Source organism: Cyprinodon tularosa, unplaced genomic scaffold (genome assembly GCF_016077235.1).
Source record: "Cyprinodon tularosa strain WSP-4 unplaced genomic scaffold, ASM1607723v1 ctg303, whole genome shotgun sequence".
Lineage (NCBI taxonomy): Eukaryota > Metazoa > Chordata > Actinopteri > Cyprinodontiformes > Cyprinodontidae > Cyprinodon > Cyprinodon tularosa.
The window spans coordinates 235735-260260 of NW_024039012.1; the positions used below are offsets into that span (position 1 = coordinate 235735).

Here is a 24526-nt window from a genome sequence, read left to right on the forward strand (position 1 = left end):
CACTTAGGAAACAATTTGGCATGTTTGGAGCTTGGGAATATCTTCACCCTTGAGGCCTCCATCGCAGCAGAAACAAACAAGCCTTGGCAGCATCATCATGTGATCATGTGGAGAAATAATGAAATATAATAGATGAAAGACAACTGTTTGAGATTTGCATATACTTGGTTTGTTCCTGAAATTAAATTTCATATTAACAGAAAGTATAGCCCTATATTATACTTATAATTATTATGAATTTTATGTTTTGATTAAATATCCACTTCACCTTTTCAGGTTTAGGATTTCGACAATGAAAACTAACATTTACAGATGTTTAGTCCTGCGTTTTGATGAGTTTAAGTTCTCAATAGTGTATCCAGAATCCAGAGAGGTTGTAAATCCATTCTAGTTCTCAACAGGGAGAATGAATTCAGTTTAATTGTTGCTGTTGCTCTTCATATGTTTTCATTCATTCTAGGGCCTCTGATAATATCAGGATCAGTATTTATATGACACACAAACACATATATATGTGTTTTTTTCAATTTTAATTTTATTTTTTGTCACTCTGTCTGGGCCTCCCATTGCCAATCTGGCCGTAGGCACATGCCTAGTTTGCAATAATCTGGCAGCAAAAAAAAAAAAAGAAAAAAAAAAAAAGAAAGAAAGAAAAAAGCAACCTTATACCAGTTAGTTAAATGACAAGATCAAACATACCAATATATCAATATATATTAACATTCTTCAAAAGTAACATGCTTTTATAGTATTGAGATAACAATCAGCAATTAAATCGGCAAATATCCGAAGCATTAGTTTATAAAGTTCGGTCCTTAATCTAAATTCGAAGTAATTAATAACCTGAATCGTCATCGCTCACCTGAGACCTTACAATTATACTTTTATTGTGAAAAACCAGAGCGGAAGTCCAATTTTAAACCAGGTTAGCTTCATGTAGTTGCTGTTTCACGCCAAGCCTTTGACTGCGCAGACTCCCTGCTGTCAAGCATTGATGGCTTGACTTCGTAAGTAAATGTTTGCATAAGAAAAAAAGAAACTGGGCTTTCCAATTTCAAACTAAGCTTTATAAATCTACATAGAGGAATCCCAGCTTAGGGTTTGTTTATTTACTCAAACGAATAATGTTGAATACATTGGTGCAGTGTGTATATATGGTGAAATGTCACTTTCAAAAAGTATTTATAATTTTTAACCAACTAAGGAATATTCTGTAATGTCCATATTATGCCCCCTGGTGGTTCTGTGCAGTGTTACATTATGTGGACGTTTAACACATTATTGTATTGTCACAACCATAAGTTAGGTTTTACCCTTCTTTTAAGCAACCATTGTTCTCCCTTTTAAATGAAGTAAAAAATATAAAAAAAAAAACAATCTAGTAATTGCTGGGGAAAAAGTAAACATATTTATTTGTACATGACATGAGTTCAAAAAAGTAAAAAAACAAACAAAAAGAAAACTGAACATATTGACTAAAAGCGAATGTATGAGCTCCTTTGTGGGGCAGGTTGAGCTCCACCCTGCTGCAGCTGGTGGCGGAGCTGCTGGGAGTAAGGATCTTCCAGGGATTTGACCGATACCGTCGTCTTTGGCCCCGTCTTCCACTCGATCCCGCTCTCATCCACTACAGACGCCTCCACGGTTACCACATGGGTGCCCAGGATGGAGAAGTTTAGCAGAAACTGGGTGCTGAAGTAGTCATTGTGAGGTTCCACCCGCTGCTCGATCTCATTGGTTTTACTATCAAGTGGTATCTAAAGTAAAAAAAATTAGGACAAAAGATGAAAGAATTGTTTATATCTGTTAAACCTGTTAGCAAAAATGAAAATATGAAACAAACAAACAAAAAAAAAAAAACAGGATGGAAGAAAGTCCTACTTTGTAATCAGGCCCCGTCTTGGTCTGTAGAACCGACGTAACATTTAGGCAAACAGACTGGATCTTCCTGAAGAGTCCCGGGGTGGATCCATGTTGTACCACTCCCTCCACCTTCAGAGTCAGCTGCTGACTGTTCTGAACCGGGATGGGCTCACTTGGAGTTCGTGGTGATGGAGAGAGAGCGAGCTGGAAAAAAAACATAAATAGATCAATCCTTTTAGGTGTGGAGAGAAAAAAATATTTGCTTCTTGCTTTGGTCTTCAACAAAAACAAAGCAAGGTAAAACTTTCAGCGTGTGGGTATTGTAGTATTTCTTGGAAATGATCTCATTATAGAGTGAGAAAAAAAGATATCCTTTTTTACTCTTATAAATAGCTACTAACAAGGTTACTAACATTTTGCACCATACCCTAACATACATGGACATCTTAAACATTAAAAAAAAAGTCAGAATAATGCTAAAAATATATTTTTGTTTACGCATTTAGGTAAGTAATATATCTTAAACGTTTACTTCTTCCAATTATACTGATTATGGCTTAGAGATGATTAAAACTAAAAAGAAAAAAAAAACGAATTAACTTAAGTGAAGTAATTACATTATTAAATGATATAAATTATTATTTAAGATTACAACCTCAAAATATTGTTCTTTCTGAATTTATTTTTGTATTTTATTTATTGATAAAAATATTTCTGTTAAATTTTGGGGTCTTTGTTTTTATCCTTGTGGTATCGAAAATGGTATCGAGTATCAAATATTTTACTGAGTATCGTATCGAGTTGAAAATGTTATCCTGACAACCCTAGTAGTCCTTCAGTATTTGTGATTAAGCTCTCCTCAAACTTTTAGAGCAATTACCTTGATGCTGGTTGACTGAAGCTTTTGGAAGAAATATCTCTGGAAAGACAATGGCACCTTCAACAAGGCTATGACAGCGTCACAAAGACAATTGGTGTGCTGGAAAAACAAACACAATTTACTTAGATGACAAAACACTGATAGCAACCTGTATGCTGCCAACAAAACAAACAAAAAAAGATTAGATTTTTCCTCGATTATTCATTTCCAGAGTTTATTTATATACATTTTGAAATTCTATTTCCCGAAATCCATCATTTATTTCTGCAAAACATTTCTACAGTAGGCAGGCTAAAAAAAAAAAGAAGAAATTGGGAGAAGAGCAGGAAAGAAAGACTGAATAAAAGAAACAAAAGGAAAAGAGCAAGGAAGGATGGATGCAGGGCAGAAAGAATGAATGAGGGGAAAAAGGATACACAAAAACAAAGTAGGAAACAAAGAAATGTATAAATATTCTCGGTTATGTATAAATTTGTTCTCATTTACTATACCACTTTCAATAAACTTAAACTAAGAAAAAATAAGGAATGTAGGAAGGAGGCAAGGATGGAAAAAAGGAGAACAAGGAAGGAATAATCAAAGAAAGAAAAGGGTAGTAGGACTGACATGTGGATAAAAGAAAGGAAGCAAGGAATGACACAAGAAAAACTTAACCAATTTTACATCCTATTTTCTTAAACTATTTTGAATTAATGTTCAATCCCCTCCTAAAATACAACTTCACATCAGCAAATCCAGCCACAGCCATGAATCTTGCAGCAGAACAGTAGAATAGTAGAGTTATAGTCTCACCAGATGTGAAACAGGAGGGTGTTTCTTGGAGAGTCCCTCTACCTCGTCGAGCACATGGTTAAAAACCGACATCATACGTCGCTCATACTCGCTCTCCGTCTGAACAGAGCCCGATGTGCCGTACTCCTGAAAACTGAAGCACACAAACAGCATGAACGTTTACCAAGGGAGGCTGTATGGGGAAATATGGATGATAAACTGGAAATAACACAAGGAATATATTAATTTTATAATGTTCAGCTGCTAAAAGGCTGAAATTTGAATCTAATCCTGAGGGCAAATATAGCTGATTTTCTGGTTTTGATGATTTTAAAGAGATGTTCTTGAATCATAATACAACTTTACTTAATATTTGGAAAAACCTGAGACAAATATTTAGTAAAAAATCTCTGGAGTTGTGGAAAGAGGGGTTGGAAACCTAAGAGAATTACCTCCTCCGAGGCATCATGGATCAAGCTGCAGGGCTGTTTTACTGCCAGCGGTACAAGTGCCATTACACAAAGTGGATGGAGTAATGAAGACAAATGTCCGCCTTTCACCTCATCTCTACCAACAGATAAACTGGATGGAGCTGGGTTTTCCTACAGGACCCTGATTAAGCTCCATCCATAAACCATGCTGGACATTTGTGAACTCAGCAGAATTCTGCAGCCAGAATTACTTTTCAATTATTACAATCAATGGTGTTGATAAGGGCGTGGTTTCTCTTGCTCTAGGATGTGCATCAACATGCAAAAACACTCAGGTGTTTAGAACAACACAGCTACTCCAGAAATTCTCACCTGGCCACCTGTTGGTCTAATATCAAAGCTTCGATTACATGGGAGACCAGCAGGCAGCTCTGCTGTTGTCTGAACAAACAGTTGAGGAAAAAATAAATGAGCGCTGAGGAATGGCGGTGGACTGAGTCAGAGGAATCAGATCTTTAAGGATACAGCTCCACGTTGCGAAGGGTAGCATAATCTGCATCGAATAAGGACTGGTGCAGGTCAGCGTAGCGAGCGGCAAGACCTCTGAACTCGTCCATGCAGACCTTCATCTGAAACAAACGGCATGATTCAACACATCAGGGCTGGTTTAGTCTGCTCAGACGAACAAATCCTTCTAATTACAGACAAATAGGCTCCTGTTATACATAATATAACTAATGTGGTGAAAATAAAGATCAATTTATAGTCTGACTGAATAATATAAAGATTAAGTTTCTGCTTCTATGACCAACAGACAGATGGACACCAAATTTATACGGTAAGAAGTGAAAAAACTGAAAGTCCCTGAGCGTGATCTACATTTCATCGCAAGCATTTAAAACTTTCCCCTCTTATAACATTATCTCCCTTCTGTTGTAGCTGTCCAAATGTGTAATGTAACATTGAGATTTGAATGTTAGTTTTCTTCATTTGGTCTCATTTCAACACTTTCTTGACCAGGTTACTCTTTTAATCAAATATTCCTGAATAAATTAAAGATAAAAACAAATTTCTCTGCATCAGACCAGGATAAGGTGTTTTACTGCTTACTAGGGGTGTAAATAATAATCGTTTTGTATCGATGCATCGATCCAACAGCCGACGGTCCGATGCATCGACACATCTGCAAGAGTATCGATACTTTTTTTTTTTTTTTTGTGTCTATTTTTATCCATTTGCTCCTGGACGTAATTCTTACTCCCGTGCTGCGGTGGCGCTAAACCTATTTTGCCCTCCTACCTCGCTTTCTTTAGCCACTACCCTCTTTCTGCTTGCACACACACAGTCACATAAACAGTAGACAAGACAGACATGGCGGAGGAAAAAGAAGATGATGTATTCTTGAGTATCGAAAACAATCAAATCGTTGGGTCTGGAAATCGATACTGAATCGAACCGCCATGATGGGTGTGATTTACACCCAGACTGCTTACTAATATAATAGCTGATCTTTGATCTGGACCGTCCTATTGTAGCTCTGACTTTATGTTGAAGGTCTAAAGATTTCTTTGCAGCCTCCAATATTTTTTCTATTTCTATGATTGCTCTGTATTTAGCTCCATCCTTCTTCACGTTAACTCTGCATTACTGTCCATAATAAGGAGAAGCCGTCTCTGTTAGCTTATAATAGGTAATAACAGTGAAAAAAATATGTTTGTGTCTTTTGCATAAAAAAAAAAGCTTAAAGGAATAATACACCCAAAACATGATTAGCCTTCATTTTCTACTCACCCCCATGCTGAACAACACTCTGGAGTACTTTTTTGATATCTCAAATGCATCTGGAGATCTGGGAGGCTTCTTGCTGTCTGCTGACATTCAAATAATGGAGGTCTATGGTGACCGAGACAGAAAGGTCCATAAAAGTCCACAAAAAACGTGTCAATATTCCTCCATACTGGTCATACAATGTATTCCAAGTGTCCTGAGTGGGTAGCATCCAGAATTTACTCGAAACGAAGTCATTTAGAATGTTTTTAGAGCATAAACAGTAGTGTATAGGATTTCCTGAAAGCGTGCACATGCGCGATCACGACGCTACAGAAGCCGGCAGGCCAAACCAGATGAAAGTGCGCATTCAGCGTCTGCTCTGCCGATAATGCAAGCGTAGAAGAAGAAATGTGCCGTTTACCTGTGCAAAGAAAGAAACAACGAAAGAAAAATGTCTGAGGACTTCAGTGTTGAGGAAGAGCATGAGTTCTTTGCCGAGCTGAATGCGCTGGTTTGGTCTGCCGGCTTCCGTAGCGTCGTGAGCGCGCATGTGCGCGCTTTCAGGAAATCCTATACACTACTGTTTATGCTCTAAAAACATTCTAAATGACTTCGTTTCGAGTAAATTCTGGATGCTACCCACTCAGGACACTTGGAATACATTGGACGAGCAGTATGGAGGAATATTGACATGTTTTTTGTGGACTTTTATGGACCTTTCTGTCTCGGTCACCATAGACCTCCATTATTTGAATGTCAGCAGACAGCAAGAAGCCTCCCAGATCTCCAGATGCATTTGAGATATCAAAAAAGTACTCCAGAGTGTTGTTCAGCATGGGGGTGAGTAGAAAATGAAGGCTAATCATGTTTTGGGTGTACTATTCCTTTAAGGTGTTATTTAAGTAAGATCATCCAATCCCTCTGGTTGTTGGGAGCCTCCTGAAGCCTGAGCTCTAAAGTGTTTACCTGCACTGAGATGCGCCCACAGCGCTGGACGTCATTCCCTGATGTGAGAGCGATGGTAGTGGCGATGGCAGGCGGAGGGCTGGTTTTAAGGCTGTTACAGGTACAGATCAGCTGGGACAGGGCTTGCAGAGTGTCGATGCGCAGCTTAATGAACTCACACTGGAATGTGAGCGGGCTCAAAGGAGTGCTGGCAGCCTGCAAGGAGAGAGAGATTAATCACATCTTATAAAAACAGTAATAGATGCAGAGTCTAAATTAGGTGGACTTAGTGCTGAACACCATAAGCTCTTCTTTGGACTTACAGTGAGGGAGGCGATGCCCTTTTGGTAGGAGCGCAGGGCCTCTGCGATGGCGCTCATGGCCCCGCTGTAGTCCCCCTCCTCCACGTGGCTCAAGCACTGCTCTGCCTGGGAAAACTCCTTCAGGCTGTTCAGCCAGAAGTAAAAATGCTCCGAAGCTACACGGGTACGAAGACACTGATAGAGCTCGCTGGAGAACTCGTGGCATCCCTGCAGATTAACAAACGGGATGTCATTCTCTCAGTTCCCCGTTTTGTGAGCTAGTCATAATCATGTGTATTTACCATGCGCGACGCCTGCCGTGCGATACGATAGACCGTCCAGCCATTGGCAACATTCTCCAGCTGCCGTTTGATGACCGTCTTCACTTCAGACGACAGAGATGATTGGCTTGCAACAAATATCACTGTTGCCAAAGAAACCTACAGTAGTCAAAGACCAATGAGTGCATCTCAAACTAAATAAGTAATGTCAGTCAGAAATGACTCCACACAGCAGGAGAGAACTTTGACCCTTCCAGGGTCTCTTACCAGAAGCTCCTGCTGCTCGGCTGTGGAGGAGTGGCCGGCCACCTGGTAGAGATCAACCAGATCTCCCAGCATGCCGTCTCCCAGCACAGGCAGATGGGTTGCTATGGCTGCCAGAGCATGGCACATGAGGACGCGGGAAGAGTCGCAGGATAAGTGGAGCTGGCCGAGAAGGAACTCCACAGCCGACTGGCTAAGGTGAGGTCGGTTTTTTAACAGCTTAACGAGCGATTTAAGCGACGTCTGTGGTGAAGACAACAAGAGGAAGACCAGGCAGACTTCATAAGTAAAATTATGAGCATCTTTATGATTAAACTGATCTTTTAGTCCTGATCTCTTTGTTCAATTTGGTGAAGAGTAATCTCTATGCCTCTCTTTTAGCAAAGATAGGTGGCATTACTGGAACAAAAGTTTTGGTAATATAAGTAAAAGTTTAAAATCAGAAAGTGGCCATTAAATCTTAGGTGAACAAAAAACAAGTGATTAATTCTTGCTTCTAAATTGTGCGTTTTTTTTGTTGCTTTTTTTTTGACATGACGCAAAATATTGCTGTTCATGAAACTGGTAAACTATTTTTTTTTGGTCCAACTGGGTCTCAGATAAAACTAATTAGTCATTGTTTAGTCTTCATTTCCCAGACCAGATTAATACCATACAAGCATAATGGAGAAATTATTTTTAAAAGATCTTGTTCAACATAAAATTGACTTAGAGAATTTAAACATACTTTTAGACAGTAGAAGAAAAAAATCTCTGACATCTTTCTTAAGGCAGTGAATCACAGTGAGATCCGCTGTCCTCAAATTAAGAAAAACATTGAGAAGCAGTTAAGAACATGTCCAGGAGCAGCCAGTCTGCCAAAGGTAGCTTAAATCTGAATGATCCACTCATGATGGAGTTCACTAAAAAACACAGAACATCTAAAGCACAGCAGGCCTCCCAGTCAAGGTCAGTGTTCATGAGTCAACAAAGAGATGGGGCAGAAAAAGCCTCCATGAGGAAAAAAAACTCTGCTGGGCAGAATAATACAAAGCAAAGGACTTCTTGAAAAATATTCAATGTTTTGAGGCGACAAAATGTGTAAACCGTTTTGCAACGTAGGCTTGCTTTTAGATTTGATTTAGAACTGAGCATATTCCAGAAAAATGAATAAATTCTGCTCCCCATCAGAAAATGTTGTGGCTTTAAAATTCAGGCACACACAGGTTCCAACAAAAACGACAAAAAAAGCAACCTGAATGCCTTAAAGAAAAAAAAGCAGAATCTAAAGCAGACTTTTAAGGCTTTGAAACCTAAACCCGATTCCACTGTAATCTTTAACAGTTTTAGATGCTTTAAAACCTTCAAGGGCCTAAATTCTGCAGAGAAAGAAAGGAGACAAATTCTTCCACATTGGAGTAATAGACTCTGAGTTTGTCTATTATTCACATTTGCTCTATTATCTGAAATCTGAAAAACAAAGCAAACTTGTAAAATTTCGCTGGAATCATCATTCAAATCACCTATACTCCCTTTTTTCTAAGTTGATCTTAAATGGTTCATTTTTACATCCCTAAGAATAAGACACTAAAACGGGACAAATCAAATGCCTGTTTTGTTAACATAAGCATCTTACTTTGAGAGTGGCTTGTGCACTGGGGCTGCTGTCTTGACTGCACAGCATCAGAAGTGACTCCACTCCCAACACCGTGTCCTGCTCCAGCTGGATGATATCTAAGGGAGGAAAACCCACATTAAAACAAACATAAGGAGACTCTAAGCGGAACATCAAATAGGCTATTGTCCAAAGAAACCAACCTTTTTCCGGACAGGAAACGGCAATGTTGGAAAGCACAACGACCCCATGAGCCGCAACTGACAGGTTGCTGTGGTAACAGCATTCTTGCGCCAGTTTAACCAGGTCAGTAAGCCGAGGGGGGACGGGTGAGCCGGCTGAGGGGAAGGTTTGACGTCATCATCATTTTACCATCACTCATTGTTACAATTAAAAGTTTATTACCTGCTGCATTGCTGAAGTACTGCTTGATGGCTATCGACCCAGACAGAGTGGAGAGGACCGCCAACATTCCGAGTTTCAAACTGTTGTACGGGATGGTCAGCGCACACTCACACAGAGTCTGAAAGGATTTAAATGGTTGCATTAAAAGCTAAAAATCCCAAAAAGGAACCAGTCTGAAGGGCACCGTCTTCTACCTGAGTATTTTCCCTCATCCAAAGGTGAGGAGCCTTCCTAGCCAGGAGCTTCAAGTCATTTATTGCAAGTCTTTTTACAGCTTGCCTGGGATCGTCCCTCAGGTACTGAAGGAGAAGCTGCAACTGGAGAGACAACAAGCAAAAAGTTTATTTCAAGTTCCAAAAATGTAAAATTAAAGTTTATAGATGTGTTATTAATTAGTAAAGACTTTATAATTGTTTATTATGCAATAATTAAAAGTGAGCCATGGACAAAACTAAACAGTTTCTTGCCAAATAGTGAGTCTAAGCTGTTAAACTATATATTTCAAGTAGCAATTCTACATATTACACAAAGTTACTACGATGTTAGCACAAAAGGCATTTGCAAACATATTATGTAGCTTTCATGATATGTTTAAGGAATCATAAACACTCATGAATGAGTTATAATGTGTTTACAGATTAATTTACATATAACTTTATCAGCCACCTATAGAGAGAGTATTACTGTTAATTGGTGTATATTTTTTTACTGCACAAAGCCTTTAAATAAAAATGATTTAATGACATATACTTTGCTTTCTTTATGTAGAGCTACCTGCTTGGGGATGTCAATGAGTGAGAAGGCAGCCAGCTGCGTGAAGGTGTGCAGTGAGACAATGACCATGGGGGTTGATGGGTAGGAGTTCACCAGGTGTTGCAGCAGGTCTCTGCTGCTGGAGGCCAGGCTGGCGTCATGATGCATGTGCTGCAGCATGGGGATCAGCTTCAGCTTCAGATCCACTGGCGTGTCCAAACCTGCCGTCATGGTTGGGTTCAAAAATAAATGCAAGACATTAAGACGTCAACATCCATCCTAAAACACGAAATAAAACACAGCTTTGTAGAAATTAGGGCACACTGTGAAAGTTTGTGACACAAGAACACAAAGCGTAGATAACGGCTTAGAAGGGATATTTTACCTTGAATCATTTCACTGACTTTGTTACAAATTCCGGCAGCAAAGTCTCTGAGGATTAAAAACAGTAAAATTAAACCTGTAAACCAGTAAGCTATCACATTATTTTCTGGAGACACCGTAGAGTTTTTCACAGATAATTTTTCCTCACTTGGACTGTGCAGAGAAACTTGCAGCAGCAAAGATGGCAGCCTCCACTTCCACATTGTCATGCGAGTCCAAGCTTTGCCGAATGCTGTGGTGGGCATTCTTCCTCTCTGGGATGATGGAGGCCAGACTACCAAGCATCCTACAGCATAAAAACAAATAAAAAATGAACATTTTTTTCTCTGCTTTTTATCATGATATTATGGAATGTATTGTAAACCAACATGCTTACCTCAGAGTGATGGCTCTGGCCACGGGGTCGTTGCTATGTATGACTGAAAACACCCTCTTAACAAACTCATCCACATTGAGAATCTTCTCCAAATGCTTCTCACTCTGCTGTGTTACTTTCAGGACACACAGACGCAGAAAGTTGTTTCTAGAAAGAGACAGCTACTTTTAATAATGAAACATGTCAACCAAGGCTAAAAATGGCTAAAATCAGATGAATCAATTATTGAAATAATCATCAACTAATTTAGTAATCGATTAATCTTGAACAGCATCATAGAGAATATAAATAATGCCTTTAGCTGACTGAGCAACCCACATAAGGCAGTAATTATAATAAAATAAAAAACAAAACAAATATTTTGCATTTAAATAAAAAAAAATTTTTTTTGTCCATAAGGTCTATTCAGAACTCTTCAAGTTTTATTTTCACCTGGTTTCAGTCTATTAACAAATTTGCCATCAGATTAATAATAAAAAAGCATCAGAATAATCAATTACCAAAATGATCATTAGTTGCAGCCCTAAATATAACATCTGCAACCAGAAACTTCAATGTATGTTATATGCATTTTATATGAAAGTCAAAATAAACTCATGATTTTTTTTTAATTTTTACAATAAAAATCTGAAATGTAAAGGAGTACAATTGATTCCGATTTTGGGTTTGTATTCAGAGTAGTTCTCCAGGTCGCTGTAGAAAATAGATCTCTTCAGCTTGCCTTGGCGAGTGGTTGGGTTGCAGCTCAGGATTGTTTGTTTTTATGTGAAGCAGATCAGCAATGTGTTTGGTTTTTCAAGGTAGGTTAAAAAATAGGAAAATGTGTGAATAAAACATTGGTTATTGGCCATCACTGCATTGTTAACATGGGATATTAACATCCCTTATATACATTTCCTTTTATATATTCATGCACATGACTATTTTAATACTCAGCTATTATTGTGGTAAATTGCAGAAATTATTTTCTGATTAGGTTAATGCGACCCCGAACTAAATGGTTTTTATAAGAAGCTCATATGCCATCATACCCGAGCCTAAAGATGTCTGCTAGTTTCAGGAAGGCTGAGTTGATGAGGATGGGAAAGGGGTACTTCTGGAAGAGTTTGGGGAACAACACCACAGCTTCACACTGCTCTCCGAGCTTCCCCGAACGCAGCCCTAAAAATAAATAAAACCTCCTGGTCAAAGCAGAGTAGTCAAGCCCTAATAGGGTTAGTCCAATTTGAAAGTAAAACAAATTAAACACGAAACGGGGCAATAACAATCAATGAGACGTTATGCTAAACCGTTAGCATTGTTAGCTGAGCACCTTTATCCAGCTCCATGAGAGCGGAGTTAGCATCCAGCTCCTGCTCCCCATAACAAGCCTCGGACAGGAATGAGCGAGCTGTTGAAAGCGACATTTTTTAACTTTTTATAATTAACCTTTATAATAAACGGTCAATAACAAACAACTGCCGTTGACATCTTGCCGTTCGGGTAGGCAACCCTGTCTTCTTCTTGTCGAGTTTTATGGCGGTTGGCAACAAACTGTTAGTAGCATTACCGCCACTTACTGGTATGGAGTGTGGTTCGTGATGGTTTAAATATTTATCCTGATACATTCTACCCTAACTTCTTCTAAACATACATTCACACATTCACACTTAAAAATATATACATATTTGTGCACAGCTTTATATATCATTCCTTCACTCACAAACACACTTACTATAATTAAATTCTATGGAATAATTTCGTTTTCTTTAGAAATCGAATAATTATTTGTATGTGTTTACTCCCTAAATTTTTCCTCAGTATATCTAATAAATTAACCTTCTCCTTAATGTCTTCAAACTCTCTTCTCATATATCTTCTCTCTCTTTCATATTTATGACATTCTAATATAACATGTTCTATGGTTTCATATTTATCACAGAAATCACATTTGCCCGTTTTATGTTTTTGTATTTTAAAAAGTGTATAATTAAGTCCTGTATGACCAAATCTTAACCTTGTTATCACTCTTTCCTCCTTTCTATTTCTTCTTTCTCCTACCATCTTCTGAATGTTATAAAACCATCTTCCTGTTTTATCTCCATCCCTCCTTTTTTGCCAAATTTCCATAAGTTTCTCTTTAATAATACTCTTTCCTTCTGATTTACTTATTTTAACTATAAAACTAATAGAATGTTTAATTGCCCTTTTTGCCATTTTATCTGCCCTCTCGTTTCCTTCTACCCCAATATGTGCTGGAACCCACACAAATGTAACTATCAGCCCCATGTTTTGTATTCTGAACAGTGTATGATTTATTTCTAATAAAATGTCCATCCTACAATCTGTTTGGTTATTTTTTAAACTTACCAATGCAGAGCTTGAATCTGAACATATTATTGTTTTTAATAGTTTTATGTCTTCTACCCATTGTAACACTAATAATATTGCCAACATTTCTCCTGTGTATACTGATAATCCATCTGTAATTCGTTTTCCTATTTTTATATTGAATTCTGGTACTACAAATGCTATTCCTAGTTTCTCAGTTATTTTTGATGCATCAGTATAAATTTGAATATATTGATAATAACTGTCTAAATGTAACTGTACTAAATTAATATCTACCGTGTACGATTTATCTTGTTTCTTTTCCATTAGTGACATATCTACTGTTGCTTCTGGTAGAATCCAAGGAGGTATAATTGATATTGGTGTTGTTTGACTCATTTCTAAACTATTCATTTTAAATTTTTTTATTTTATTTTCAATTGTCCATCCAAAACTCCTCATTTCTTTCTTTTCTTTTTCACAGGCAACCCTGTCATTGACGTCATATCCTTCTTCTTCTTCTTTTCTATTATGGCGGATCGCAAACAACTTTAAGGTGCATACCTCCACCTACTGTACATGAGTGTGTAGCGACATTACTTTACATCAAATTCTATTTTTTAATTTTGGATTCTGTAGATAAAAAAATAATGCTTTTCTTTGAATATCCTTTATATTTCCTTCATTTCCCAATATTCCTTTAAGACTCCATTCTTTGCCGACGTCATATCCGGTCGGAAGTCTGACTTTTCAATCTAAAATCTCAATCCGGGAAGCGCACAAAATTTGAACGTTATGTATAAATAAATAAATAAATAAATAAATAAATAAATAAATAAATAAATAAATAAATAAATAAATAAATAAATAAATAAATAAATAAATAAATAAATAAAGCTGATGATATCCAAGTGATCCAAGTGTTCAGATTGAGTGCACGATTTTTCCATCTGCTTTATTTGCTGTATAGATTTTCTACGTTTTATTTTCTAATTTTCAAAGCTATCTTTATTTGTATTAAATCATATAATTATTAATATGTTATGTGATTATAATATGCTCCTATCTAGAAGTTATTTTGCATACAGAAATGGTGGAGATCATATTTAGAGTTTTTCACAGATTTCATGTCATCATTAATGTGATCACATTAAAAGCAACAGTCTATTCGTGGGCATTTAATACGGAAAGTACGCATACGAATATTAGGAGAAGTTCCAATAAATCAAATATTGTTGGTTGATATTTTAACGCAGTGTTTCTACTTGTTTTGAAGAACGTGGTCTTTGTTGGAGGCAGTAACCGGAAGCGGAATTGCAGCCTAACGGACCAATAGCTGCTCACACAGCACCGATTCGCGCGGAATTCGGTTCTTCTAATCATACGTCCTGTTCGCGGGAAAAAAATCACACAGGCAGCAACGAGAGGGGGAGAAAAGTGGCGACCACTTAACAATCGGATAAAGTTGTTAGTATAAATATCAGATCGTCTGTCTTCGGAGTATGGGGATGTTTTTCCGCTCTATTGTTGACAGAGGAGTGGGCAGACGGAGGCAGAATGGTGAGAAACATCATGTTCTTTGTCGAGCTTTGCTCCCTCAGTTAATATGCTATGTGTCCTATAGCTAAACGTTGATTTAAGTCAGACTGAAGGCTGTAAAGCAATATTTCATCATAGATTTGGCCTGTTTGAGCTCGATCGAGTAACCGTTGGGGGTTGAGTTTGCTGCTGTGACAGAAAAAGGAAAAGTTCACAGATAAATAAAACGGTTGTCAGCGTGAGTGGTGAAAATCGGCATCAAAACGAGCGTGAGAAACGATACATTGCATTATAAAATACAATGTGTCCATTTTAATGTCTTTGTTCCATTATGCATATCTGGATCAAGCCTTTATTTCATTTTTTGTTCTACAAGGTTGATGTAAACCAGAAACACTATCAGTTAAATACTCTTTAAACATTTGTTCCTGATGGCTTCTTTAATCACTAGACCATTAAGAAATTCATCTTCATGCATTACCTATGCTTTGGCTGGAAGTAATTTGGCATTGTGGCCTAATGAAAGCAGCAGTTAGGATAGACTGAGAGGAGTAGAGGGGAAACTACCACTTGAAGATGTTTCATCTTTCTGATGCAGCTATTGTTTACAGACTTGATGTTGGTCCAACAAATACAATCCAAACTGGTTATAATGAGGTTTTAATGTGAAAAAACGAGTCTGTGTCTCATCTGACAAAATACCAACCCTCTCTATTTTCTGACATTGCATGAATCATGCAGCCTTCCCTGCAGATCCTTGTTCCAGGATCCCTTTGACCTCACTGCTGGAAGGCTACCAGTGCGTCCGTCACGACGAGCACATCTCATATGGGAACACCGGTGATCCTGTGCCACCCTTTGGCCTGGCGTTCTCCTCAGGTAATCATGTTTATACTTTGTATGCATCAGGCACTGTACAGAACAAGAACATGTGGCCTTGTATAAATTCAATGGTTCTTTGTTTTTAGCTGCAGACATGCAAAACGTCCTTGCAGCAGCTAATGAAGAAGGCGTTGTTAGGATATATGACACAGAAAGTCGGGAAAACCCTCTACTTAAAGGTATTTTTAGGAGCTTCTGTCTGTCCAGCTTATTTGTAAGGATACGTCCTCAGCTGACCTGCTGTGACATTTTACAGAATGGCTGGCTCATGAGAACGCAGTCTTTGACATTGCCTGGGTGCCAGGAGAGCCACAGCTGGTAGGAAAAACTCCAAAACTATTTTTTTTTTCCTTTAAGCAAAGATTCCACAAGTTGTTTGCTGATTATATGACCATGACTTGTGTCCATGTTTAGGTGACCGCTGCAGGGGACCAGATGGCCAGGCTGTGGGACGTGAAGTCGGGGGAACCGTTGGGAAGCTTTAAAGGCCACCTTTGCACCCTGAAGTCGGTTGCATTCGCACCAGGAGAAAAAGGTTTGCTTTAAACAAAAAAAATAAAAAAACTGAATTTCCTCTTGGTGTTCTGTTGACAGGATAGAGTTTATTTGTTTGTTTTTTTTTTATGTAAAGTTTTAAATGTCAGGAAAACAATCTAGAAGTGTGGATTTGCTCTGGTTGCTCCAGTACTTAAATTATTGTAAGTATAAAACACCATGTGGTCCAGAATATTTTCTAAAAGATTTTTCATGAAGAAAATCTCATTTTTCCCCCTACTTTTTCGTACCAACTCATTTCCTTTAAAATAACTGAGGTATTTTTATAAAGGTTAATTCATGACTTCATCTATTTCCTGAATTCTATTAAGCAGCAAATAAGATGTGAAATTAGAGCCTTTCCTGTTCTCTTATTTTCGAAACAGGAATGATGAGAGACCACAGAATGGCACAACTTGTGTTTAACTTTAAAAGTCAGGAAAGTGGTAAAGAATAGGGCTGATTATTTTCGCCAAAGTCCTGAATCGATTCCATTTTGATTTGATCTGTTTTTACAATAATGAAAGTGGTTCAACTGTGTTTCAAAATACTCATGTATTTTGTGTTTTCCTGTCACATTAAACACAAAGTGCAAACTTGTAAATCAGACAGTTTAAACTTCAGATGTGAACAAAACTGTCTCAAAAGTGCAAACTTGTTTGTGGAAAAAGTGAAGCCTCACTCGAGCGAGCAGACGTGAAACAGCGGGGACACAGCAGACATGCATGAGCTGCATTATCTCCACTGCACAAACCATATGTGCAGCATTGTCTGTAACAACTTAAGGGTTTTGCAGGTCAGCTCCGATTTGTTAATGTCTTCAGTTAACCTATTTGCTATAGTTGCAGCTGTCTGGCTTGAAGTAATCTTGAGTGCATCTTTCCTGCTTATTTGAATGTGAACATCACGTGGGTCACTATAAAATGAATCGATCTTTTCCCCTAAACATCGATTTTGCAAAAATGTAAAGAATTCGATTCAAAATTGATTCGATTTATTTATTTTTTTACCCAGCCCTAGTAAAGAACAATAACTGCTTACCTAATTTGCCCACATTAGTAGTCAAAACATCAGTCAAAAAATAAATTTTTTTAAAAAGACACAGGGCGTGTGATAGAGGAAAACCATGGCCGTCTGGCCAGAGGAACATCAGGAAGGAAGGTAGATGCATCTCTGGAGCTCACAGGGAGAAGACTGCAGCATTTTTTTTTTTAGGTGTAGGATTATCCTGCTAAGCTTTTACGTTACTAAAGGAGAAAATTATCCGCAGTTTTAAACCAAATGGTGAGGAACATTGCAGCTGTTAGCAAACCTCTTTAAACAAAAGGAAAAGCTATTTTATTTGTATAGCACAATTCAGTACATGGAAAATTCTAAGTGCTTTACATGAACTAGGTAATTTAATAGAAAAAAAAAATAAAGCAGAATAAAAGCAAAAACATTTGTAATATAACTGGACCACAAAAAATCAGAATAAAAGCAAGTAAAAAAAAAAACCATGATAAAAGCATGTAGAAAAGACAGTAAAACAGTTGGGTCACAACTTAAACTAATGAAGCTACCATCTGTCTTTATATTCAGGGTTCATACAAAAAATACGAGAGAAATTTTAAGTTGATTTAGGTATTTTCAAGGTCTGGATAATTATGAAAAACATGCAACCATTGGAAGAAAAAATGGAAATAAAAAGTCGAAGGATGACAAATATAGAAGAAATTAGAGGCAAGAAGAAAATAAAAAAAATAATATTAAATGATTACTTTGTTGTTTGATAGAAATGTATGATTGATGCTTCTCAGTCATTTAGTCCCACTATGAATTGTATGAAATCCTTTAAAAATGGTCAATTAGCTAAATTATGTAGAGAGAGAAACCAAGGTTAGATGTTGCAAATTAAACACACACATTTATTTTTCCATTTATTTAAATTAAGTTAATGAGAAGGAGAACAGAGTTACTCATTGGTGTTTTCATAATAGACAGTTTGTGCATTGATGATTCTGTTGTGTTTCCACGACCTTTGTTTGAACAGCTGTTTTCTGCACGGGGGGCAGAGATGGAAATATTATGGTCTGGGACATCAGGTGCAGCCAGAAAGGTGTGTTACCACTATGTTTTATTTTGCCTCTAGACTGTGGAAAGAAGGAAAAATTCTTGCTCAATCTTAATGTTCTGCTCTACAGATGGATTTTACAGGCAGGTGAAACAGATCAGCGGTGCTCACAATAAATCGGAGACCAATCGTCCCTCTAAGACGAAGAGAAGAGGGAGCAGCATGCGTGGTATGGCTCCCAGCGTGGTGAGTTGATGTGTTTGCTTATAGAAGTGGAAAATGGGTTGTCTCCAAAGGAAGGCTAAGGTATTCTCTTTCGTTGTTGTTGTGTAGGATACCCAGCAGAGTGTAACAGTGGTTTTATTTCGGGATCAGCATACCCTCCTCTCCTCTGGTGCTGTTGACGGGTAAAAAAAAAAAAGAAGAAAAAAAAAAGAAACATGTTTAAACTGTAAATACTGCAGATGTTTATGTGTCCTTTTCCCCTCAGGGTTATAAAGATGTGGGATTTGAGGAAGAACTACACAGTGTACCGTCAGGACCCTGTGCCTATGCAGATCTATCCATATGCAGGCTACTCCACTCGGATGAGACTCGGTCAGTCACGTGTCATGCGAACATTTTTACCTTACATCCACACAAGGTCACTAAATGATCCAAATCTTCTAAATTCCAGGTTATTCTGGACTTGTTTTGGACTCCTCCAGGTCCAACATCATGTGTAACTGCACAGATGACAGCATTTACATGTTCAACGTCTGCGGAATAAAGACGACTCCAGGTAAACTTGGACGTCAGTTGGTTTACACCTAATCTACCAGTAGATGGAGCTAATTCTCCATGACTGATCTCTGATGGCTGAAGGACAAATGGTTTCAATTGTAAATAAAAAGCCCTGATAGGGTAAACATACTCCTTCTATGCGATGGACCAATAAATAGAGGCGTAGGACTGAACTAGAAGGATTAGGATGCTTGGGTTTGTACATCATTAGATGAAGATATGAGAAGTGGGTTTGGATTTAGCATCCTTGAATCAGGAAGTAGTCGTACTCCTGGATGGTTAACTCTCAGGCTAGCCTCCCCCTCATTTAGCTTAATATATAAAAATTACCTTCGACCTGCTTCCCTGCAACTGCTAGAAAAAAAGAGACCCCACAGCATGATACTGCCTCCTCCATTTTTTTTTTCAGTCAGCTTGAAGTCACCTTGCCTTCTCACAAGTTGATCAAAAAGTTTAATTTTGATTAAATCCAGTTTGTGGCAGATGAGAACTGGATGGAAAGTTTCTCCAAACAGCATTTTTAAAATTCTAAAAACAGATTCCTCGTAGGATTTAGGCATGATGCTTCTACCGTAATGCCGCCTCTACATGGCGAAAGGAAAACTACAGAAGGGTTTTATTTTTTGGCATTTCTACAGCCTTGGCGCTCTTCAATAGAGGTCAAGATTTAAAGAGAACTATTAATGATCCCTATGTCCACTGATTCTTCTAACAAACATCTGAATTTATATCTAGATACAATTAAATTCAGGCTATGTTTGTTATTTGGTTAAGGAGAATTGGTTTCACTGGATATTTTTAGGGAACTTAAAATTAAAGGGGGGCTGAATTCACATGCATGTCACACTTCTTTTCATTTAGAAGATTATTAATCTCTTTCCTTCCACTTCAGTTTAGAAGTTTATTACGTATAAAAATAAAATAAAATACAATGATAAACTGAAGTTTGTGGTTAAAAATCAATGCATGTTATTTTAATCTAGATTATATACTCAAACCACATTTTTAAAGTGTTACAGGAATGGATTCCTGATGTAAAATATTTTTTTCTGGTTATCCTTTAGTTTGATTTATTCTATCAAAGAGTTGTTTGGTGAACTTATAAAATGACACATTCATTTCCACAGTTGCTGTTTTCAGTGGACACCAAAACTCCTCCTTCTATGTCAAGTCTACGATCAGCCCTGATGACCAGTTCTTAGCCAGCGGATCCAGTGACAATCACACGTACATTTGGAAGGTGCGGTTTGTCCTCACATGTTACCTTAATATATTTAATATAATTAGGTTTTGTTGTTCTTTTTGACTTCTCCTTTTGAAACTCTGTTTATTTTTTTCTTTATTATTTTCAGATCTCTGAACCTCAACATCCCCCTGTGATCCTCCAGGGTCACAGTGAGGAAGTGACCTCTGTCACATGGTGCCCGACAGATTTCACGAAAGTGAGTCAGCAGATTTGAATTGTTTTCATTTTAATGTTTTTTTTGTTTTGTTTTTTCACCTGCTTGGTTCTGAACCTATTTTTACACCTTGCTCCTCTGTCGGCAGATTGCTTCCTGCTCCGATGACCACACTATACGGATCTGGAGGCTTCAGCGTAAAACGGATGTGGCGCACTCATCAGTGGGCGAAGCCAACCTCGTAGGCTGGGCACGTCCTGGATCTCCCACAGGTACCTCCTCATCGATCCGTCACCCTTTCACATCAATTATTATGGAGAGTGTCGAAGCGATGAGCAGTCTAAGCAGTTTCTTTTAAATCAACTTGAACTTTAGTGTATTATGTCCGGATTTTAATAGAACAATCAACACCAGTTTGAGTATAATTACATTGAAATGAATGGATGGAACCCACTATGAATCAGATACCTATAAATGAAATATGGTTTGACCAATGACTTATGACTAAGTAAAGTTCCTGATGTCTCTGTTATAATAAAAGTGTGTGGTGGTGGGAGCATCATAGTGTGGTGTTGGTGTCTAAGCCTTTAATATTACAGAAATTAGCCTCATAAATTAGTTGACCTTTATTAACTGAACTCATCCTTATTTTAGTGCCCTCGGTCACAGCAGCAACACCCCCTTCAAAGACCCAGAGGACGCAGATTCTTGATGGCATGGCATCGCCGCAGTTGGCTGCCTGCGCCCCTAACAGCGCCGCCCTGCCTCTACCCTCCAGCACCGCATCACCAAACCGTTCCACACCAGTTCCCGCTCACCAGAGACCCCCAGCTTCTATCCAGCAGTGGTTATCCCCAACTCATGGAGCTCAGAGTCGGGTTGGCGCCACCACCCCAACACAACAGACGTTAAGGCAGTGTCGTCTGAGCCCCACAAGCAGCGCCTCCCCCACGGGGCGACGGGCTAAACGCAGGCTGGAAACAGATGAGAGCTCACCTTCCTGCTCCGAGGACGTCGCCCCGCGTCAGTGTGATTCAGAACTCCACCCCGAAGCTAAGAGGAGCCGCATCCTGTCGGATGTGTGTTACCCTGCTCAGGAGAGCTCGGCACAGACAGATGATCATACCGCTGAGAGTGAACCAGTTACCTCACGGCAGACTGGCAAGGAGAACTGTTCTCCCAGCGCAAGGAACTGGTTGTCAGAAATTGGTCAAAAGATGAAAAAAAGTCAAGGAAGTCCCAGTTCTCATAAGAAACAAGACAGGAAGACACACACTTCACCAGTAAGTAAAGCAATCCAAGCTTTGGACGTAAATCCTCATTCTTACTCTGCCTGAAGCTTCTGCTCTTTTTTTTTTTTTTTATCTTGGCTTCCTGTCATGGTTAGTTGAAGTTTATTGGCTTTGTTGAAGAAAACCATGACAGGAAGTTTTGTTCAGGCCAAAAATGAACCTTAGCCAAGCAATGAGTGCATTGGAAGAGAATACTTTCCAAAACCCCTGACACTTCTATAAAATATTCTATTTCCTTGTGTGTTTTCATTATAAGCAGTCTGAAATACTAAGTTCTGAAACAATAAATTGGATTAATTGATTATTGAAATAATTTTCATCTAACTTAGTAATCAATTAATCGTTAACTGGAGTATAGAGATTGTAAATATGCCTTTAGCTTACCCACTTAGAGCAGGAATTATACCAAGAATGTAAACAATATCATAAACATTTTGCATATAAGATAAAAAAAAAAAGAAAATTGTCTGTAATATGCTCTATCCAGAACTCATCAAGTGGAAAAGTTTGAGATTCACCTGGTTTCATTTTGTAAAAAGTCTTCTTTTAAGAATCTTTGGCTATCCAATTATTAATCCATGAATCAAAAAAAATAATCAACATGATAATTTTATTTTTTAAAAATCATTAGTTGCATCCCTAGAAATATTTCCTTTTCTGGATTTGAGAACAAAAGTTGGTATTAGAAACTTTTATTTACAGAAGTTTGACATTAAATTTTTTTTTTTTTATCTTTTGTGTTTTTTCTTTTCTTTTTAGTCTTTGTTACCTTATGGTCTTTACCTGCCAATATGTAGCATAAATAGTTACTGTAAATGTTTCGTTTGATTACCATATCTTACGTACATTCTTTTCTCTTTTTTCTTCTAGGTGCTCCATTCACCAAAAACTGTAAAAATCTCTACATTTTTTCAAAAAAGGCAACAGGAATGATCTGCTACAGCCACGGAGATGCCACATCTTATTATAATCTGGTTGCACAGGAATTGATGAAACACTGATTTTTCTTCCAATCGTGTTACGTTATGTTTTTGAAGCATTTTTCCTGTTTACTCTCAGCTCCAAATGTCTCATCGTCTCAGAAATATTGCAGGTTGATAAATTTGCTAGTTTACTTAACTGTAAGAATTTCCATAGATGTTTTGGCTGCTGCTAAAAGATCAGATTTGATTTGTTGAAAACCCTTCAAAGCTATTCCTGCTGATTCTTCCAGAGAGGTTTACTTCTGTATATGCATGTTTTTTTTTTTTTATATGTAATGTAAAATGTGGATCAAAATATATATTCTTTATTGTATGGACCTTTCTTAAATCAGTTAATTCAGGTTTTTACAGTTTTGCAGGTTCTTCATGCATGAGTTTATTTTTCAACACTGCTAGAGATGCATTTTTAGTGTTTTTTTTTTTTTTTTTCTCCATTTCTGTACAGATGTGGTTTTAATGTACAAAATGCACAAAAATGTGTGGTTGGTTTGTATTTAAATGAAGCATGTTTTCAGTGATCAAATTTTAATTGCATATGAAAAAGCTTCACTCTGCATGGTTTCTGTTTCTTCTTTATAACATGTTGCAGAAATTGACATTGCTGGAGTGGATGTAATTTATTTGGAGCTTTTATTAATGCATATCAGTGGTTGATCTATGGACCGAAGGATTGTTCCACTTCAACGGCTTGGCAGGCCGTACTGTCTTTGTATTCAACAACTTTCTGGCATATTTTCGGGCTGGTATTTCACCACTCGTCTTGCTTGGATGTGTTGATTTCCTATAATTTTTTTCAGATATTTAAGTGTAAATCGCCTATTTTTATAGGGATAAAATTCTGAGATTTGGGGAGCTTTTCTGATGCTAAATGTTAGCCATTTTTTCCCCATTTCAAAACAAAGATCTGTGCATTGAATCCTTATACTGCTGTGACCCAACTGTCCAAGTTTCAACTACTTGACCTATACTGTGATAATAAGAGGGATTATCTATATAATTTTAATGGTTTTAGATGTTCAGGAACTACTTGCACTACCATAGGCTCAACCTATAGCAGGAAAAAAGTGTCAACTTACAAAAAGCTGCTCCTTACTTTTTTTTTCTTAAGCTTCCTATGGAGCTAAACAAATCAATAAAATGAATTACATTCGAATCTGCGAACATGGATGTACCAAACGCCTACTTCAAAGCATTATTGTTAGACAAACACTTATCTATGTTTGGAAAGAACTTTGGAACATATCTGAATATATTTTCTAACTATACTACAGCTTAGATTTTATGGTATTTATGAAAACAATATTTACATGGGTTTCCAATGTCCATTGTAAATCATTAGATAAATTAAACAACTAAAATAAAAGTCTTAACTCCATTTATGGCTCAGAGACAACCTAAATATTCGACTCATGGAAAAAAGCAAAGTTGTTTCTTCGTGATAAGATTTTATTTTAGCATTTAAAAGGAGATTTTTTTTGACACACAAAAAAAACTGGTCCTGTGAGAAAGGGCGGGACTTGGGCTCCTTTAATCAATTTAGGAGTCTTAAAATCCTCCTGTGTTTTAATAAATTTTTAAATACGTTTCTGTTGTGTAATTTTGCCCCATTTCATTCAACTAGACACATTTTTATCTATATTTTTCATGTAATTGACCCGCTTTCTGCGTGACGGGATTGGTTTAAAAAGTTTTAAGTTTTTAAAATGTCCACCGGTGATTGGCTGGAAGTAG

At 37.6% G+C, this 24526-nt stretch overlaps 2 protein-coding genes across 2 annotated transcripts; one reads left to right on the top strand and one right to left on the bottom strand.

Moving 5' to 3' along the window:
- Positions 1 to 1385: 1385 nt before the first annotated feature.
- ints7 (integrator complex subunit 7) lies at positions 1386 to 13954 on the bottom strand. The gene is made up of 21 exons (XM_038291898.1): positions 13819 to 13954; positions 12332 to 12510; positions 12051 to 12180; positions 11020 to 11166; positions 10792 to 10929; positions 10645 to 10691; positions 10281 to 10480; positions 9701 to 9823; positions 9507 to 9624; positions 9305 to 9439; positions 9123 to 9220; positions 7511 to 7750; positions 7265 to 7402; positions 6984 to 7190; positions 6682 to 6876; positions 4471 to 4574; positions 4318 to 4386; positions 3536 to 3668; positions 2744 to 2842; positions 1882 to 2067; positions 1386 to 1757 (listed from the first exon to the last, which is right to left on the bottom strand). The coding sequence occupies exons 2-21, from the start codon at positions 12423 to 12425 to the stop codon at positions 1476 to 1478; spliced, it is 2883 nt and encodes a 960-aa protein (XP_038147826.1). The 5' UTR covers positions 12426 to 12510; positions 13819 to 13954; the 3' UTR covers positions 1386 to 1475.
- A 719-nt stretch (positions 13955 to 14673) lies between these two features.
- Positions 14674 to 23349, top strand: dtl (denticleless E3 ubiquitin protein ligase homolog (Drosophila)). Its single transcript, XM_038291877.1, has 15 exons — positions 14674 to 14889; positions 15610 to 15747; positions 15837 to 15929; positions 16007 to 16068; positions 16165 to 16285; positions 18317 to 18382; positions 18468 to 18583; positions 18671 to 18744; positions 18828 to 18934; positions 19014 to 19118; positions 20248 to 20360; positions 20473 to 20562; positions 20669 to 20792; positions 21175 to 21803; positions 22683 to 23349. Exons 1-15 carry the CDS (start codon positions 14832 to 14834, stop codon positions 22743 to 22745), a joined length of 1959 nt encoding a protein of 652 aa, XP_038147805.1. The 5' UTR covers positions 14674 to 14831; the 3' UTR covers positions 22746 to 23349.
- The last annotated feature ends 1177 nt before the right edge of the window (positions 23350 to 24526 follow it).